The 21,194-nt window shown below is 35.1% G+C and overlaps 1 protein-coding gene across 2 annotated transcripts in view; it reads right to left on the bottom strand.

Moving 5' to 3' along the window:
- LOC138397167 (pregnancy zone protein-like) overlaps positions 1 to 19,138 on the bottom strand; it is a 48,717-nt gene extending 29,579 nt beyond the window's left edge. The window contains exons 1-13 of one of the 2 annotated variants that reach the window (XM_069491107.1): positions 18,993 to 19,138; positions 17,479 to 17,662; positions 16,565 to 16,718; positions 16,368 to 16,420; positions 15,777 to 15,797; positions 15,123 to 15,291; positions 13,658 to 13,742; positions 11,750 to 11,882; positions 10,215 to 10,329; positions 7,211 to 7,320; positions 5,258 to 5,416; positions 4,472 to 4,699; positions 3,196 to 3,259 (exon numbers count right to left, since the gene is read on the bottom strand). In XM_069491107.1, coding sequence (XP_069347208.1) covers positions 3,196 to 3,259; positions 4,472 to 4,699; positions 5,258 to 5,416; positions 7,211 to 7,320; positions 10,215 to 10,329; positions 11,750 to 11,882; positions 13,658 to 13,742; positions 15,123 to 15,291; positions 15,777 to 15,797; positions 16,368 to 16,420; positions 16,565 to 16,718; positions 17,479 to 17,662; positions 18,993 to 19,075 — 1,558 coding nt within the window. In that variant the 5' untranslated portion in view covers positions 19,076 to 19,138. Of the gene's footprint in view, positions 1 to 3,195; positions 3,260 to 4,471; positions 4,700 to 5,257; positions 5,417 to 7,210; positions 7,321 to 10,214; positions 10,330 to 11,749; positions 11,883 to 13,657; positions 13,743 to 15,122; positions 15,292 to 15,776; positions 15,798 to 16,367; positions 16,421 to 16,564; positions 16,719 to 17,472; positions 17,663 to 18,992 lie in introns of both variants that reach the window. The other variant, XM_069491108.1, reaches the window with a different exon arrangement.
- Positions 19,139 to 21,194: the final 2,056 nt, after the last annotated feature.

The following is a 21,194-nucleotide window of genomic DNA, read 5'->3' on the forward strand; positions in this document are numbered from 1 at the left end:
CATTTACAACCTCAAAAATCACATCAGAGTGCCATGGGAACTAGCAGGTATGCAAGTGTCTCAGATCTAAAATAACAGGAGCCAATTACCTATGTGATAGATGACTTCAGAGAAATGTGATTGGATAAGTTTATTAATGAAGGAAGGAAATGAGTTAACTACATGTACATTTTTGGATACACTGGAATTTTTTGGATTTGTATGTAAGGAATTAATCATCTTGTATATTCCCCATTTTCCTTTGTTCTGGTGCTTCTATAATATCATGAAATTAAGAATATAAAAATTAATCTGAAATGCTGGACTGGTCTTTAAATTGCTTTTAGTTTTATATTTGCCTAAAAGCTATACTTGAAGTACTTCTTCAGCTATGGGGGTTTGTAGATGCACATCTATGAACTTGGATATCCTTTCATCAGAATAGCATTAATATATCACAATGGATATTCTACACTGCGCTACTCCTTGAGAGGAAAATGTATATTCATACACTATTGTGAATGGATAAAGGAAGAGAGGAAGAAGATTAGTATGTAGAAAAAAGATAATTTTACTCTTACCATTAGATAGATAGATATAGATAGATGATTGATAGATTGGTCAATAGATATTTAAGTATACCCTTTAAGCATATAGCTAAATATTTAAATTTTTTAGACAAGTTCTTGCCAACCTCTTTTTTTCAAGAAACACATAAAAAATGCTAATTTGTAAAATACGCGTGGCAAACATGAAGGAGTTTGAGAACATCTATTTAGAATTTGGTATACAATATTTTTTTATTTTACTTGTATTGTAAAATTTTGGTAAGAAACATAAAATGCAATGTATTAGTAAAGGTATTAGTTGTTATTTTTAAATAAAACTTCTAAATATTTAAAGAGAAAAAATAAATTAAAAAAATAAAAGCATATAGAAAATTTCTTAGAGTATTGATAATTTAATAAGAAGTTGCCTGCAGAACATTAACTAAGAAATTATTTTGAAAAAAATTTATGAAAAAGAGACTTGTAAACTAATAAAAATTTTGGTACCTGAAAGTGGGGTGCTACTGTAACAAATACCTAAAAATGTGGAAGTGGTTTGGAATTGGGCAATGGGAAGACTCTGGAAGAATTTTGAGGAGCATTGAGAGAAAAAGCCGAGATTACTTTTAACCGCCTTAGTAGAAATATGGATGCTAAAAATGTTACTAGAGAGGACTCAAAATGAAGTGAGAAGCATGATAGAGAAGACACGTACCATGGTAGAGAATACCTAAATTGTTATGGACTGACTGTTAGTAAAAATACGGAAATTAGAAGTACTTCCAGTAGGGCTCTGGAGGAAACTGAAGGAAAGCAAATTCTTATTGTATAGAGACAAAAAGTTTAGCTGAATTGTGTCCTGCTGTTATGTGTGGAAAACCAATTTTGTGAACAATGAACTCAGATGACTAGCCAGAAACTTTTAAAGAAAAGTGTTAAAGGTTCAGCCTAGTTTCTTCCTGCTGCTTATAGTAAAATTGGAAAGGAAAGAGATGAATTGAAGGAAGAGTAAATCAAAGATAAATTGAAAAATGTTCATTAAGGAGAAACCAGGACTTGATAATTTTGAAAATTTTCAGTTTACCCAGATTGCAAAAAATGGAAACATTAAGACAGTCACCATCAGGAAATTATGCTCTAGAAAAAAAATCCATGATGGGACTGGACAACCTTTTGATAAAGGTTTAATTTGCAGCAAAATCATAATGCCAGCGTATTCAGTCACAAAAAAGGCACGTTGAAGAGATTAAATGCATGACTCATAGATCCTCTCATTCATCTCAGCAAAAGCCAAAATGGGAGACAGAATTGTCCAGGAAAGGTATGTGTAGAAGCTTTTTGTTTAATGGAATGAATCCCTGTGACACATAGGAGACCTACATTGTTCTTGAAAAATTTATACTAACAGAAACACTGTCAACTTGGACAAAATGGTACAGAAAGAATATAAACTGAAAGAAAAGAATGTCAGACCCCTCAAATTATACAGGCAGAAAACAAGCTCTGATAAAACTTTTCAGTTGCAAAAATCCTCCACAAAAAAGGAAGGATGATTCCAAGAGTGGAGCCTTGAGCCCAAAGGGCAGAAACATAAACTAAAGAAGATTATTCCCAGGTGCTAAAACCTAAAGTTATTTGTCCAACAAGATTTCAATACTTCTTAGGACTAATGATTTTTTTTCCTTAGGATAGATTACATCTAGGGCCTCATTAACACATAACTTAGACAACTGAGATAACAAGATTTGGGACTTTTGAGCTGATGAGACTTACATGAGCTTTTGGACTTGAGTTAATGCTATAATGGATTGAGGCTTTTGGAAATGTTGTGTAGAGTGAGTATATTTTGCATGTGTGATAAATGTTAGCCTTTGGGGACAAAAGGAAGATCATGGAAACAGAATAATAGCCCCGTAACAATATCCAATTTCTGAAATTTGTGCATATGTTACTTTATATAACAAAAGAGACTTTACAGAAGTGATTAAATTAATAATCTTGAGACGTGAGTATTATCCAGGATTATCCAGATGGGATCAATGTAATCACAAGGGTTTTTCTAAGAGGAAGATAGGAGGGTGGAAGAAAGATTTGAAGATGTTGTGCAGCTGAATTTGAAGAAAGAGAAAAGAAACACAAACCAAGGAATGCAGGAGGCCTCTAGAAGCTGGAAAAAGCAAGAAAACAGAGTCTCCCCTAGAACTCCAGAAGCAATACAGTTCTGATGACATCTTGATTTTAGCCCTGTAAGACTTCTGACCTACAGAACCATAAGATAATAAATTTGTGTTGTTTTAAGCCAGTAAATTTGTGATAATCTGTTACAGTAGCAATAGAAAACAAATATACAAACACACAAAGTATAATTTTTCTTTGGTTATTTTCTGCATTTTTCAGACATAACTTTCAAAGACATTTAATTATAAAATGAATATATTTTTTATTTTAGGAATAAAATTTAAAATACAGAAGTGCTGTGATAAGAAGAAAAAAATTTAAATGGGCTCAAGTAAGCCAAGTATACCCTCCTGTTACATCAGCTGCCTCAACTTTGGATGACAGAAGGTTGGTGACCATTTCCTCTAATGAGCACATAGCTCCAATGTGCTTTGTTCAGAATTTGATAAGAAGAGAGAGAGAAAAAAAGGGAAATCTTGAAAATGCTTACTATTTCCTTTTTCAATGGACAACACATGGATTCCTGATTGGGAGATACTTCCTCTTGCTTTGATCTGAAAACAGAGGAAAATACATTCATTATTGGTTTTTTTTATATTAACTTTACTTTAAAACATTCATAATACATAAACATTCATAATCTTATTAACTCCAACCCAGAAGTTATTTTTGATCACTAAATTTCCCTTTCAATATTTTCATGTGTGTGCTTACATACTTTAAATAACAAATATATTTTATAATGATTTACTATTTTACTTAGTATTTATTATTTCTATGGAATATTAATATTTTACATATACATATTGTTTCAACAAATAATTTGAAGCATCTACTATATGCAAAGCAATATATATTGAAGACAGATATAAATTATACATAAATGTTCTCTATTGCTGCTTCTATTTAAAAAAAACTAAATGTATTGAGCATTCTCTCTGTGCCAGTCATTGAGCTAAATAATTTAATTTTAATTTAATTATTTAACTTGTACTATAATTTTATGAGGTATGTATTAATGTTATCTCTAGGATTCAGGTGACATGACTGACATTTCTCCTTATAGATGAAATTAGATAAATTATCGAAGGTGACATAATGAGGAAGCAATAAAGCTGAAATTCTAATCTATTGTTATTAATAATTTTCCCATTTTTATAGAATTAAGAAAATTGTTTACAGTTAATGCTCCCATACGGGGTTTCCTACATTTAACTTTTTCTTTTTAAAATGATTTATTTGAGTCACTACCGGCTTTGGGCATTTTTAATTTGGGGACATACATAGGTGTATGGGCCTCAAGAGTATCACACCAATTTCCACTGTACTTGTTAATGTACCTTTTACCTGCAATTACACCAGTCATGAGCTTTGTAAATTAGTTAGAATCAAATATTTTCCCAGAAGATTATCTATAACTTTTATTTCCTTTTAAGTAAGTTCTTGGTTCTTATCCTTTGCTTATTTACCTACTGAGTTCTAAGAAAATCATTCTCTTTGACTAACAAAGCTTTTGTCCTAGGCGCTTTCCTCTCCCACTCAGTAAGTTGCCACTGGAACTCAGCAAGAAAAAAACCTAAACGTTTCAGGGGTGACCAGAGCATAAATGAGAAACTAAAGTATTAATATTTGTTAGGGAGTAACTTCTCTTCAAGCATAAAAAACAACAGTACTAATTTTGATAACTTATAAAAGGCACTACTTCAGAAATCAGCAATTTTGGAGTCTACACAATCAGAAAGAGCCACAGTGGTTCTTACTCTTACCAAATAATAGAAGGTTAACTCTTTTTCATCCTTCAGAATCTGTTCATTCAGGATGTAGTGTGCCCAGATCTCCTGGGTTTGCCCACAGGTCAAAGTATCCGCAACAGGTTCAAGGTTAACATAACTCTTGCTCGGGGAGAAAATATGCTTTGCAGTGTGACGTGCTTCTATATGAAATTCATCAAGCCACAAGGTATCAAAACAGTTGTTATTATGTTTGTAAGTCACCTAATGGAAGGATAAATAGGTTATTTATTTATATACATATAACGTAATGAAACCATGCTAAGAAGGCTAATTTCTTAAATACAGCATAATCCATAAACAGCTTCCCCTTAATATCACAGGCTGTGCCGATTTAGTAGATATTATTCATTCTCCATCAAGGTCCATTACTTTTTCATAACTTTATGGCTACAAATTGCATATGAACATTTGAATATTCTCAACAACACAAAACAAAAATAGTAGTATTTCAAAGAAACCAAGCAAAATCTAACTTGTATTAGAATTATAAAAATGTCAAAATTTTCAAGGGAATACCAAGATGATCTATTTAATGTTTCCTGAAACTAAGCCATATTGTCAACAGAATCTATCTAAAAGTTTTCTGACGAAGAATTTTCTGTTTTTTATAATTTGGGTCTCCACATTGCTTAATTTATATTTCATTCTTTGTCATCTTTTCGTTTCTCCTTAGAATTCACATGCTTCTCATATATCCTTAAGGTCATTGGCCCCAGTGATCTCTTGTTTTTTCAGTCTGGACGGCCCCTGTCTATTTACCGTGACTGTGACCAGGGAGGATGTGAAGTTGCTGGTGTCAATCAAAATATCTGCCAAACCACGCTCATCAGTAGTAAAGTTGGACCAATATGTGGCTCCCACATCAACAACGATAGCTTTATTGGGGATTGGCTGATCCTTCCAATCGACTAGAAGCACCTAGAAACGTAAAAGTCATAGCTAGTTTAAAGTTTCACGTGGCAATAGCGCCTTCTACTCTTTCATGGTCACCTCTTTACCTCTGGGTCATTTTCTGAAGAGTTTAGAATCTGAAAAAAAGACTTGTTTTCTGAGCTCTACATTATGATTTTTCTTAATACTTTTTAAAACGATTTTGAAAGCTGAACAGTAGTTTATTCTCTATTATTACTTTTAATTGACAAATAATAATTGTATACATTTCTGGGGTATAATGTGATATTTTGATATGTGTTAACAAAGTGGAGTTGATTAAATATAGCTAATTAACATATCTATCACCTCAATGGCATATCATTTTTTTGTGGTGAGACATTTGAAATTTATGCCCCAAAGTTATTTTGAAATATACAATACATTACTATTAACTATAGTCACCCTGCCGTGCAATAGATTTCAACATCTTTTTAATATTTCCATTTGGATATTCATGGGCACTCAAACCGAGGATATTCAAATGTGGGATCATGTTACCTTCCCAAATTTTCTACAGCTCCAGTGTTCTCTATTTTTAGTATATTGTCCTTGTATCTATCCAGTAGTGATGCAGAAACACTGAGGGTTTTTTTTTTTTTTGAGTAATTTTTTTCTCTTTCACTGCCTATCTTTAACTCACTGCTGAATGTTGTCACCACACCACACCCTCATCAAATATAGTTTAATTTCATCTACTTCACTCCAAAACCGCTGCTACCATACTAGTTAAAACTACAATATTTTTTCCCATTTAGTTTGCAATAGCTTTCTATTTAATCTTCTGCAGTCTGATCCCTCGCTGGTTCATGCTTGGTCCAAACCATTCTCTGTACAGCCTGAGCTAATCTGGTCATGTCATTCTGCTTAAAACCTGCCCTCGCTTCTCAGTCTGAAATTCCTACTGTGTCCTAAAAGACCCTTAAGAACTGTTCCGGCCTACCTGCAACTATTCAGTCAGTTCAGTTACACCTTCTATCTTAGCTGCTGTCACACTGACTACCTTTTAATTCTTTGGCCTTGAAAAGCTGTTTCACACCTAGGGCCTTGGTTGGCCATTCTTCCTTTTATCTTAAATTTCTGGTCAAGTCATACTCATCCTTCAAATTGTTGGTTTTCTCATGATCTTCTCTCCACCTGGAATACCTTGCCAAACTATATCTATATATTTAATAATTTCTTGCTAATTTGATATAAACTATTGCAATAAATGAAGAATATATAAAATTCAAATATAAAATTCAAAATATAAAATAAAAATATTGCCCATACACTGTCAATTCAAAGATTAGTTATTACAAAATAAGATTAAAAATGCCTAGAAACCTTACATCTCTTATATGAAAGAAAATTGGTTGTCTAATAAGCTGAATTATCAGTTCTAAAATTTACCAATATCAATATTGATATTGAGTTTTGAAGCAGAAAGAAACTTTTAAAAACTATCAGTAATAAAAAAATTCAACCATTTAGATGACATGCATCTCTTTATTTCTTCTGTAAAAATTATATTATAAAATTATTGTTTATAGTATGCAGCCAAACCACACAGGAAAAAGTATTATAGAGGTGTGTTAGGAAGTTAATTAATAAACATATGCTTTGTTTTCCTGGATTTTGTGATTATATTTGCTTTTTAAATTAGTAATTTACTATAATTTCTTTTCTTATTAAGAATATTATTTTCATAACAAATTTTGATTTTGTCATTTTAAAATTAATTTTCTTAAAAGTAAGACTTTTGCCCCAAATTATGATTATTATGTTGAAAGAATATCTCACCTGCCCCAAAAAAGGGAGGCCAGGTCTGTAATGTGAATCCACTTTAGTAAATTTCAGTTTGCTTAAGGTATTTGTGATTTCACATGATCCACGTCCAGTTAATTCCAACCCTGAAAAAGAAGTGAATTCAAACAGTTCTATGTATTCAAAACTCACCTCCTACCTCCACCCTAGCCTCACTCCATCATAACAAAACACTATCTTTTCTTATTCTTTCCAGAATTTTGCACACTTAGAAGATAGAAGCTATTTGACAAGCAATTTGACATTAGCTTCACCTCATATAAAACCTTATTTGTATCCATAATCCCTAATTCCTCTGGTTTTGCAAGTTTCCTATTTTTCCACCTATGTTCTTGATTCAGTTCTCATCTCCTCCTCTGTGATCTTCTCCATCTTTGTTTGTGTTGTCCTGCTCTTTCTGCATACAATTAGATTCTTTCTGCATGCAGTTAGATTCTTCACATTCACATTGGCCTAAAACTATGCTTAAATTTCTTCCACAACCACTTCCCTGGAACGATCTTTCTTTTCACTGCATGGCCTATCCACAGTCTAGCCAACACCTGGCACTTTTCCATTTCAGTGAAGTGTAATCTGTATCTTGTTCTCATCATCTAAAACACCACACTACCAAAGTCTAGAAGATCCCTTACTTGCTGCCTATATTGTATTCTCATCCCAGACTTCATCGTACATGAACTCGCAGTAAAGTACCACTGAAACTCTTCTTTCCAGTGACTTCTAAAAAGTTGTACTCTTTTATTTTGCCCTATCCCTGTGACTTCTAATTTTATTATGCTGACTTACATTCTACTGTGTATGTCCTAAATGTAGTTGTTTCCATGCTTGGACCCTTCTTTGTCCTGTCTCTATCTTAAATTTAGCAGTGCTAAATGAGCTCACCTTCAGAGCAATAGCATTCACTCATTTTTTTTTTTAAATTCTTTTTTCTTTTTTTTTTTAATTAAGTGCCAAGTGCCAGGGCATCACTCATTTTTTAATTTTACTTTTTTAATTTTTTGAAATTAAAAAAATCTTTTTTAATTTCAGGATATGGGGATACAAACATTTTGGTTACATGTTATGACTTTGCTTCACCCATGTATTCACTCTTGAGAGGGTATAGACACAATGGAAATGGCTTTAGATTTTCATCTCTAGTCCTGCTTTTGCTCTGGCTCTCTTTAAAATTATCAGCTGAATAAATGCACTTTCATTTTGATATTCCAAATTATAATTAACTATCTTTGACACATCTCATCACAATTGTTCTTTTTCATCCAATCCTGGAAATGGTATTTCCATTTTCCAGGCTCCAAATTTGGAATCTTTGAGGTCATCCTTGAATAATCTTCTGATGTATCACATTGTAGCACATTTTTCATCTAGTCTATCCTCTTCAGGTCAGGTCGGTTAGAACTACCTTTTTGGGGGGGAGTTAAAGAACATTTACTGTGTTACGTTTCCATGTCTTCATTCTTATTTTTTAAAATATTTAACTGACAAAGACTCTATATATTTGAGGTGTACATTTCATGCTGATTTGATATATGTTGTGTAATGATTACCACAGCCCAGTTAATGAACACATCCATCACCACCCATGCTTTACATTAGATCCCCAGAACTTATTTATCTTATACTGAAAGTTAGTATGCTTTGATCAACATCTGTCTATTTCCCCCGAGTCCCTGGCAACCACTATTGTACTCTCTGTTTCTACGAGTTTAACTATTTTAGATTTCACATATAAGTGAGATCATGCAGTATTTGTATTTCTGTGTCTGACTTATTTCACTTGGCATAATGTCCTCCTGGTTCATCTATGTTGTCACAAATGACAGGATTTTTTAATGGCTGAAAAATGTTCCATTGTGTGTATATAAATATAGATATAGTTATCTTTTTTGGTGAGATGTCTGTTAAGGTCTTTGGTCAATTTTTAAAAATTGACAATGAATTATATACATTTATTTCCTTCTTTCAATGGCTGAAAAATATTCTAGTGTGTATGTGTGGTGTGCGGGGAGGGGGGGAACCCCTCCCCTCTATCAATTAGTTGCCAGTGGCAGCCTCCCTTCCCCAAGTCATGACAATCGCTAGGCATTTTCAAATGTCCTGCCTTTGTTTGAAAACCACTGCTTTAGACTATAGAACTTTTTTCTTCATAGAACAACCCACAAGACTAATGTGTTGGGAACTCACATCTGGACATACTGATTTAGTTCATTTGTCCTCATCTTATAGGTGAGGAAATTAAAGCCCAGGGAGGTGAGGTGACCTACCTTAGTCATGTAATTTGTGTAATGCAGGTAAGAAGCATATTGTCCAAGCAAACCCTTGACCTTTGGACTTCAACCCTATCCTAGCTTTTTTGGGTGACACTGACGATGTAGGCCGAGGGTACTATCTGGAGACAGCCCTCATTCAGCTCTGTGAAGCCCTTTCTTTGTCACTGGTGCTTTTCACAGGTTAGAATTATCTTTTTAAAATGTTAATTCATTTAGGCCATTCTCCTCAAATACATCTGAAGGTATCCAGTGCTTTTCAGAATAAAGTCCAAACTCTTTAGTGAATGATTTACTTTCTTCTACACCTTACCACCAGCCTACAGTTTCAGATTCTTCTGAAATTGAACATATTTTTTAATGCTTATCATGTTCTCCCTGTCCATCTCTAATCTTTAAAAATGTTACCCATCCAATATAAATCAGTTGAAATGCTACTGTATCTGTAAGGTTTTCTTCTGGCTCTATATTAGAATTGACTACCTCACTGCATACTCATTTGGCCCTCAGCTTTTACAATTCTTAGAGAAATTTTATTATGGTTATGCACACACACACACTCTTCATTTCTATTTTTAGATGTTTAATTCCTTGAGGGCAGAGACCACATTATTTTCCTAATCCCCAGAAACCATAAAGTATTTTCCAGTGTTTTACATGGAATAGAAGTTTGATAAATGTATATTTAATACATATTTTAAAATGATACAAACCTGTTCCCTCCTCTCTGAACTTGGCTTCCACGTGTATTGTCATGTCATACATTCTTTGTCTCAGCTGAAATACTTTAGTCTTTATGAGTTGTGTGAAACATCCTTTATCATCTGCCTGAAGAGAAAGGAAGAGAATTCCTGGGTCCTCTGCTTTGCTATCAAAAAAGTTATCAATCTATGAAAATTTTTTATTAGGTATAAAAATAAATTTTAGAAATGTTCCAGCCTCCTTTTTAGTGCTTATCCTTTCTCAAGCACAGAATGACATAAAGTTTCTTCATTAATGATTGAGTTATTCATTGTTAACCTTTGCCTTCTCCATTCTCTTCTGAAAACTGATCCCATTTCTGCCATATTAAACTTCCTGGAGTTTTCAAATGTGCCATGATATTTTGTAATTCTATCTCTTTGCATATGTCCCTCAAATGAGAACTTTTTCCCATTCTTACCTTGGCCAACAGTTACTGCTCCTCAAAACTTAACTCAGACATACTGTCGTAAAAGAAGCCTTCTTAACCATCTCTACCTAAATATCAACTAAAGATTGTATGTTCTTAACTGCATGTTCCTGATGTCTAGGACATTAATAGGAATACATACGTTCATTGAATAGATGAATCCTTATAGTAATCTCAAATTTCCATAAATGTTGGGATGCATGTTTTAATAAAGTTTTGTTATCATTTTAAACTTATTTACATGAAAATATGTATTGAATAATAAAATGTAATCATATTTAATTTATTTACACATGAGGTCATGACTGAATTAAAAGTAAAAATTAATCCTAGTGTCCCTGATTTATTAAAGATTTCAGCAGCTAGATCCTTCTCATGTTTATCTTGTTTGTAAACATTTACCTTGATGTTTATTATCATATTCATCACTCTGGCTTCTCATTTATTTGCTTTCTGCAGCTTTGATAACTTTGTCATATCCTTACAGTGCCTGCTCACACTGCCACACCCTGGATTTTACACCCTCCTCCTTTGAAATCAATAGTTTTGCATTGAATTTGTAAACACAACATATTCTACTTTCAGCTGTTTCTCTTAATTAGTCTTATTATACCTCTTCTTTGATATGACTGGGGCCTCTGATCAATTATCCTACTAAGTCTTCTTCTTTTCAACCCAATGCTGGTTTAACACTCCTCCAATGGCAGTGTAGATTCCATGGCATGCCATTTGATTCTCCCTCTAGCCAAATTCTTAACACTTGCCACATTCCTCTGTCACCTGTTTGACTAAAGGCAACTTTGGATATTTCTGTGTGCTTTTATGGCTTTATACCCGGCATGTTGATTGCTTTTGATAAGAAATTACAAAACTGGCCAAATGAATACCAATATACACCCATGAGCCCAGCCCTCAAGGGGCCCCTAATGCTGCTAGGCAATCTTACAACTTTTCCCTTACTCCACAATTTTGCTTGATGACTATTTCAAACACTATTCTCTATAGTATTGTATTCACTATTGTAATCCATGAGAAAACAAGACCTGATGTTAGTGGTTTGGGGGTGTTTCCACGTACCTGTTGACTAAATTCTTCCCAGATATGTTTTGAATGTGTGTTATGGCAGGTGGGATGTATTGGCAGGTATTGAGAATATTTTCTGTACACATTAATTGTCACCAGCCCAGGAACAGGCTTTCCATATGTGTATCTATAAAAGCAAAGTAGTCATACAAAAAGATATTTAATATAAATGATGCAGAGGTTTCTTCACCTGATTTGACCCATTCATGCATCCACCTTAATCGTCTAAAACAATTTTATTACCTTTCATAGCATTTGCATTTTAGAAGCACTTATTCTGAGAGATTGTTTCTCAATTATCTATAACGCTAAGAAAAAGTGTTTAATGAATGTTTTTGAAACATCTACAAATGGAAAATTACTAATTAAGTCTTTCTCAGATCTTTCCTCCCTCTCAGTTGAGGTTTTACTACAAGACTGTCCTACTTCCCTCTCTCTCTGCTGTCAGATTATCTATGCTATGCTTCCAGCTTTGACAACACCTCCTACGTCATTTTAGGGCAAAAAAATTAAGGATATGTTAAAATCGTATTTCTAAGTTCTTCCTAATTTATAAGTATTTTAAGAGGATAAATGAGAAGTTAGGTGGGGGAAGTAATAACTATAAAACAAAAATGTTATATATAAATAGGATCATAATGACTCAGTTTGATTCTGCCAAACATGATGGAAGGATATGATACAAAGCCAAAATTAGTTTATTGTTTCTTAAAGTGTGCTTTATGGACCACTTGCATTGAAATTACCTGGGATACATATTGAGTTACAGATTCCTGATTTTTTTCTCAGATTTATGATAACCTCTGGAGGTGGGGCCAGAGAATTTACATTTTACTAAGCATCCTCCACAGACTGGGATGGACACTGAAGTTTGAAACCTATTGCCTTAGCTCAAACTGCGAGGTCGATAAGATTTAGCCTCAGTGCCCCAAACTTCCCCTTTATAGGTTTTCCCCCCAGATTCCTATAAATGCTGAGAAATGAATAAACCATTTAGTAAATTTCAATTACTTTTGGAATTTTATCTTTCAATCTGAATCAAAAGGCTTTCCCTCTGATGGAAAAATTTAAAGCATCAAGGTTGGCGATAAGGATGCATATATGTTTCTCATGCTGCTTTCAAAAGCAAGAGGAAACATTTCTCTCCTCTGTGCATGTGGAAAATGCTCTAATGCATGAAAAGGCACCCAGGGAAGAAATATGTATAATATATGTATGTTTCATTCTATCATATATATCCAGGATTTAAGGCAGAACATGTGCTTAGCTTCTTTCCAACTATTTTCCATAGTTTAAGAAATTTGGATCAACAAGGAGAATGGCGATAACAGGGCGCAGAATAACAGGGATGATATGAGCATGAACTCTGTAGCTGGATGGCCTGGATTCAGTCTAGCACAGGACCTGGGATACACAGATGCTTCATAAAGTCAGACTTTTTTAAATTGCAGAAGTAATATAGCATAGTGGTGAATAGTTTGGAGTCTGGAGCCAGACTGCTGGATTTAAATTCCACTTAGCCATTTAGCTAGTTCCTATCTGCAGCAATTTGAGCAAAGTTTTTTTTTTTTTTTTACCTTCTATAGGTTATAGTTTCCTCATTGTAAATTGAGGATAAAAATTATCTACATCTCACAGGGTTAGCATAAGAAAAAAAGTTAATAAGTTAATTATACAAGGCACTTAGAACATTGTGTGAAACATTTTAAATGTCCAGTAAATGATTTTATTATTAGCAGAATTGTCATCTGCGATACTCCCTGCTTCCTAGTGAGAGCTTAGGACAGAGTTATTCTTCTCCTAATTGAAATACTTTGAAGTTCAATAACTGTTATGTACAATATATTTTCTCAAAGTACAGAAATAGAAATGAAATGAAATTAAAAAAAAAATGCAACTCACAAGCCACAGACAGATACCACAAAGTCTTCATCCAGAAAACCAATAATCTTGGGCATTTTTACTTGGACCTCAAATTTGGGGATAACTGTTTTCAACAGAAGAGAAAAAGAGGTGAGAATGGACATGAGATCCTGTAAGTATTAGTAATGGATTCTGCCCAGAACCTTATAACATAGGGTCAAATTAAATGACTTCAACTGTAGTAGGGACTATGCGGACAAGGAGACATCATTTGTCCCCATGGGTAGTTTGCACTATGCTAACTGGTTAAGCTGGTGCTACATTTCCTAGTCTCTCTTTCTCTACATTTGTGCAAGATGTCAAAGGTGAAAGGAAAGCAGCACCATTAGTCTCTGAGATCGTCACAGTTACCTGTGGTAACAGAGGGGCCAACTGGTTCCAATTTGTCCTTATTCTTTCCTGCCTGTGTCCAGCTCTTCTTCCCAAATTCTAGCTCTGCTGACTGATGGAGGCTCCAGGTCCACCCCCAGACCTTGGTTAAGGGCCTACCAAAGCGGTAGCCATGCAGAGTGCAGAGATCACAGCCTTCGTGGATTCTTTCATCTGCTCCCCTGCACGGCGCACTCGGGCAGCTGAAGGTGCCTGGCTTCCAGATCTCTGGCAAGCTCTGCTTTATCTATTCCCACTGATGCTTCGTAACTGGTTAGCCATCTTCCCTGATGTGCCAACTCCTTCTGAGGGATCCTTACTTTTCTAGCTTCCCTCACAGTTCTGTAAGGTGTTATTTCTATAATATATGCCTATTCTGTGATTCTTATGGCACAACTCTGGTAAGTCTTAGGGACCTGTTTTCTTATAGGACTCCTCAGTCATGACATAAAATGTTTAATTTACATTAAAAATACACATAACTGATAATTAGTAAGATGGCTTCAATGCCTTACTTAGTAATTAGCTACGGTTGAATACTAAATCAATTATGTTATAGTTTAGTTGATTACTGTACTTAGTTGAGCTATAGTTTAGTTGATTACTAAATTACTATGACTTAGGAATCATAGGCGATTAGAGTAGTGTAGGTGTAGGTTATAGACAGCCATGGGGTAATCCAGGAAACACCTTCAGTTATAAGATACACAAACAGATACATAGTGTGTGTGTAAATGAGGCAAGTATTGGTTAGCAATTTGTGTTCGAACAGGGTCACACGGGCCTATTCAAATCTCTTGCCTCTTATTGGCTCTGCAATTTTGTAAATTGCTAACTAGTAGTGACACGCTTATTTATAAAATGGGGATAGTAATAGTTTCTGCCTCAGACGACTGCTATGAGGATTAAATGAAGCAGTGCGTGAAAAGTGCTTAGCAAACATCCAGGTGAATAAAAAAGGCTTGCCGTTTTACAGCTATTGTACGCTAGACCATTGCTTGCTACCTATATGTAAAATTTATCCAATCTTAAATACTCAGATATCATAAATGCCTTACATGTGTAGAATTCTTACCATATTCATTCACATCAAAGGAGCGCTCTATTCTTCTTCCTGACTCCTTCTGCAGCACAATCTTGTAGGAACCCTGAATGGGCTCCATGGATAGGGGGAAGGAGAGCTGGCTGAGTCCCCCTTGCAATTGGACACTTTGCCATTGGAAAATTCGGTTCCTCTTGGGGTTCTGTAGGTAAAAATATTATGAGTTCATAGAAACAACTAAAACGTGTACTTTTGAGTTAGAGGGGCAGCTTTTCAGGTAAGAATGATATTGGGAGATGTATCACAGATAGTTGGCAAATTGACACCAAAGGTATTAGCAAAATTTTCTAGGAATTCCAGATGGAGAATAAGGCAATAAGTTTACCAGCTATGAGATATTACAGATGACATTTCATACTGGTGCCTCTTTTTGACACCATGTGTATCAATTTTAGCCAGAAATATTGAAGTTTGCTAAATTGCATCATCCCAAAAAATTTTGTTGCTTCATCCCAAATAATTTTGTTTCTTCATTTACATCTTATCCACTTGTCAAAGAGTTTAAGGTAAATAGGGAAAATAATATTTGTTTAGTTTTGGTGAAGTGGGGAGGAGAAAAGGGAGAAAGGCAACTTAATTTAACCTATAGTGAGTCCTCTTTCCTATTGAGTAGAGTATACTACTTACCTCAATATAAACAACCGGGAACTGAAAAGAAAGAAAGAAACAGCATGAGCATCTGACAGAATTTAGAAATGGAAAACCATGACCCCAGCACTGGTAGAGTATGTCGACCAGAGTAAGAGCCTCTACGTTTCTCATCCAAACAAGAAAATGTCTCCTGTTTGGTTCATAGCACTTTGTATGTTTAGTTTGAGACTTACGTCTCTTAAGAAGTCATGACTTTCCTTTTGTGAGATAACACACAATTGAGGAAACCTATTTAGATAAAAAGGTCTAAATAATAAGTTTATTATTATTCTGTGGATATTTGTTTTGCAGATGATATTTAAGAGGTAAATCAAATTCACTTCTTTTTTTCTATTCAACAAAAATAACTGGAATCTTTAAGAGGACAACTTCAACTGAATACTTTCAGAATACGGTTAATGAACTACCTTGACCCTGACCCCTGTTATTCTTCTAGCAGGTATACTCTTACGAGGTCCATCTTTGGTAGATTTAAGTATCTCTTATATTGGTCTCAGGTTTTCCAAAAGAATAGGCCTTAAATTTTTGTCTGTTTTTCCCAACCTCATCCAATTTTATGAGACTCACTGTTTCATCCGAAGGGCGAAAATTGATATCCACGGAGACAATGCGGAATCTCACTGAAACACAGAGATTTTCCCATGAAATCCTCAACAGGGACTCAGGTCAGTAACAGCATGCCGGGATTTGCATGACTGCAGAATAAAGGAATAAGGAAACTCCTCCCTCCTCCCAAGCTTTCCTTGCTATTTTGTTCCTTTTACCTGTTTGTTCTGGCTTGTAGATGGGTTTGTCTGTCTGGACAAAGACTGTGTTCTCTACTTTGGTTATGTGCATTCGTTTCCTCTTAATGAAATGCTGAGTTGGCCCTTTTACCTGCACAACAATGACCGCGGGGGAAGATGGCAACTCCGGAATCTGTAAAACAGAAATGGGCTGGAGAATCTGCCCATACTCACTTCCCAGTGTCTCAGCCTTTGTGGGTTTCTGTTTTCCTGGTTAGTCTCTGAGAATCAGTAAGGGATAAAGTCAAGGATTATGCCTTGCTTTATAAGTAGATAATTATGATTGTATAACATGACAGTAATAATTCATTGATTTGATCGAAGGAGAAAATATGATTGCAGTAAAATGAACTAATTCTTCAATCTGGCCATGACAGTAAATGATATGGGATGCTTGCCTTTTCACAGCAATATGGTGGTATTAAAATAATTATTAAATTTTATCTTCCAAAGGTCAAAAACAACCTTATATGTTATCATTTGTACTAAGCCAGTATGGTTAAACATTTAATAAGTTAAGTAATAAAAGGTTAAAAGGACAATACATCAACCATCAACCGTCTGTGAGATATTAGATGAGCCATTTGACTGTATGAATCTCAGTGTTTATATCTGTAATGGCATGAACATGATTTACCCTCAGAAATTTACTTTAAGAGCAAATGACATCCTTGCTGTAAGTACAGTTTGCTTTCACGTATTGCACTAGATACGTTTATAAATATTATGTGAGCATATTAGGTAGAATTTTCATTCTGAGACTCTAATTTGAAATTCATTCTGTATTCCTCGTTTTTCCTTCATTAGGGTTTTCTGTGTTTGAGGGATCAGAACACAAGGTATCCAATATTCTGTCTCTCCCCATCGCCCTTATCCCGAGGAGTGACACTGACGATGAAGGGGCTGCAGTGGAAAGAATTCCTCTCTGCCACCAAGTCTGTGAGGAGGTCCCTGCTCTGCATTCCATGCTCCAGAGTCACGTTCACTGTCACCGTCTCATTCAGGTGATGAAGGATGACACAGGCCTTTTCGGGAACACCAGTGTAGAGCTCTGATGGGACCAGCACCACGTACTGCCTGTGGAGAAGACAGGTCTGGATCAAAAATGGAGAGGTTAAAAAGACATCATTGTTGTGGCTCTTTTCTAGATAATCTTTGCTCTTGTCACCAATCATAGAGCAGAGCCAGATTTCAGTAGAAGGGGATTCTTCAAAGGCCAACCCAAAAGACTTGCAGAACTGAGATAACCCCAAATTAAACATCAATATGCTTCTCTTGTATTGTGGAAGTATTCAGCCTCATAATATTAGAAAGCCAGTTAATGTCATGGGTAAGCAATCCAAGAATTATTCTATATATTTTTTGGATAGACACTTCAAATTTATAAAATGTGAATTATTCAGCATATCATTGAAAGCATTAAGAACTCGTCTGCATGTGGTCTTGGGTTTCATATGGATGATACTACAAATCTCTTTGTTCCAGAAAACACTAGAAAAATGACATTTAATACATGGTGAGGAGCTGAAGCAACTTTATCTTTTCTTTCTTTAAGTCTCTGGTGATGGAAGACAAGTCCAGCCAACCCAGGCTAATCACCAGACATGTTACCACGGGCACCCACATGCCACTCTCCTGCCACTATTTGCCTTTCACTTACAATCACACAAATCCGCTGCACTTTGTGATGTTATATGTTTGCATACACTTTTCTCTCTTTCTAAGTGTCCTTGTCTATCTGGAAAACTTCTATTTGCCTCATAAGACTTATCTCACAAGCAACTTTCTCTATACAGAATTTGGTGATGCCTCTTCCCTTATATCAGGTCCCATGAAGAGTTGGGTTTTCCTTATGAATATTCCTACAGATTGCTGCAATGTCTGCTTCTGTTGTGATATATTTCATTTTCTGTGCACCATTTTCTCTCCTTTTTCTATTCTGTGAGGTATTGAGGGCAGGGTCTGAATTTTGTTAATCTTCATATTCCCAAGACTTACTACCAGTCCCTAAAGGTTTGCTGAAGGATTGAGTGCCCTGACACACAAATCCTGGCTTGTCTGTAGGTCATACATTCATCTTGGTAATCCCTGACTTGGGGAAAACACAGACACTGAGTCATTTCACAGTGGCTAAAACCCTGCAGCCCATTTGGTGAACCAATAAAAGTTTTATCTTTTTTGGTAGGAATTCTACATTCTTATTGTTAAATGTTTCGCAAATGTTACTGCCCTATGTCTTTGAGTGTTCTAGAATTGGAGTATGTCTCTTTCCACATGAGCAACAACAACTTACTGACCCTTCCAAGCCCTTCAACAACAGGAAATTGCAAAAGAAATCAAGAAATAATGATTAAGGAGATAACAGTGGGAAAGAAGGAGGACAGAATTTCCTGGGGATATTGCTTACGGTTTTGCAGTAGCTGAAGCATCACTGGGAAGGAGCAGAAAAAGTAGAATCAAGACTGGCTTGGGCAGTTGGTTTCCCCTCATGGTGTGGAGAGGAAGAGGAAGGAATGAGGGTCAGAGCCCTTGATTCCTTGAACTGTGTGCTTGTTTCAGACTCACTGGTTTTTATGTCAGCTGATCGGGCAGTGAAAGCAAACTGCCAAATATGTTATTTTTGTAACATATTAACTACTTCTAGCATAAAAAAATCAATTCCAGATCAGTTCCATGACCATCAGTATTCTTTCATTCACTCTCCCAAATTTTCCAAACGCTTAAAAATAGTACTTTGAGGCTACCATTGGCTCAAGTTATTAATCAGTACTTTAAATATTTTTAAGAAAAATCAAAATAAATTACATGGTTTGATGAAATAAATCAACATTCTTGACTTTTAAAAAAGGGATATTAACATAAGTCCATATCCTAAATCTCTTCTTGGTAGTCCAGAAAGCATCACATAGATTCACCCAAGATTCATCCTAAATGTCTCTTTAATGAAACAAGGAAATGAAATCTATGACCAAATTTTAAGCAAAATAAGTTTGGAGGTGATTGGTCCATTGTTTGAAAGTTTAACTTTTGATTCTTATAGCTATCCTTATATTTGTTTAGTACAGAGAAAATAACAGTTCATTTGGGAGTAACAAGCCATGTAATACATTTTTACTGTGCACTCAACATCTAGAGTAGAAAGTCAATTATTCATTTTATTCTCTAAGGAAGTGACCTCTACCTGATGAACATTATTATTTAAATGTAGCTAGGGTGATATAAAAATATTTTATTAATGCTGATGCATCAAGCCATTTGCTTTCCAAGGAAGATTGGCATGTTAGAATCTATTTTTATGGAATTCTGAGTGAGGATGGGGAATATTCTATTGTGCTCACCTCTAAATTGGGGCTAGGCAGGTCTTTTTTTTTTTTTCCACCTCTAAACACTTTAATATAAGTGTTTAATAAGAATATTTCCATATAATGACAATTCCAGTATTACAACTAGTGTAATTAACAAATATTTCCTAAACTTGTATAAAATCCAATTCATACTTAATTTATAGGCAGGTCTTGATACACATTTTTGTATATGATCTGAAAGAGTGACAAAGAAGTGAAGATAACATATGTGACAACTCTTCATGAACAGAAAAACTACAGATATGTAAGATATTAAAATTACAATGATGAGAATAAACTGTGGGTGAAAAAATGCCAAGTCAAATGGAATGAACTATCATAATACACTGGGCTAGCCTTTGGTGGTTGGCAAATGCTTGCAGAATGAATGTGAACTCTTCTGCTTTATTTTGGCTCCTCTCATGAGAATCTGCATGCCCTCTCCACTTCCACTCTCCCACTCTTCCTAGCTCTCCTCACCTCCTACACCCCACTCCTGCACTGCCATGAATGCCTTCTTCTCTATCAGCATAAGATGGGATAAATTAACTTATCATTTTCCCAGGCATGATTATACTTTTTAGATATGTACCAAACCTATATTCAACCAAATGCTGACTTGACTAAGTATAAAAATTGTTTTTTTTTTAAGAAGTAAAAATCATCATTATAGTTTGAACTTCTAGAATGGATGAATAAGTCTGACATATTATAAAATATATATATTTTTTTGATACAAAGTCTTACTCTGTTGCCCGGGCTAGAGTGCCATGGCATCAGCCTAGCTCACAGCAACCTCAAACTCCTGGGCTCAAGCAATCCTCCTGCCTCAGTCTCCTGAGTAGCTGGGACTACAGGCATGTGCCACCATGCCTGGCTAATATTTCCATATAGATTTTTAGTTGTCCAGCTAATTTCTTTCTATTTTTTTTTTTTTTTTTAGTGGAGATGGTGTCTCGCTGTTGCTCAGGCTGGACTCAGACTCCTGAGCTCAAACAATCCTCCTGCCTCGGCCTCCCAGAGTGCTAGGATTACTGGCGTGAGCCACCACGCCCAGCCCCAAATTTTATTACTTTGATTCTTAATTAAAAGTTTTCTTGATACATTTTAAATATTTGACATTATGGGGAGAAAATAATATTTTCTCAGCACTGTCAGCTAAGGCTTTTATAGTCTTGTGATCTTCAAATTTTTGTGTGTATTCCCTAAAAGAATTTTATTCAACATGTAACCCCTCACACATACTTGACATCTAAAATTTTCAT

This window comes from Eulemur rufifrons, chromosome 16 (genome assembly GCF_041146395.1).
Source record: "Eulemur rufifrons isolate Redbay chromosome 16, OSU_ERuf_1, whole genome shotgun sequence".
Classification (NCBI taxonomy): Eukaryota; Metazoa; Chordata; class Mammalia; order Primates; family Lemuridae; genus Eulemur; species Eulemur rufifrons.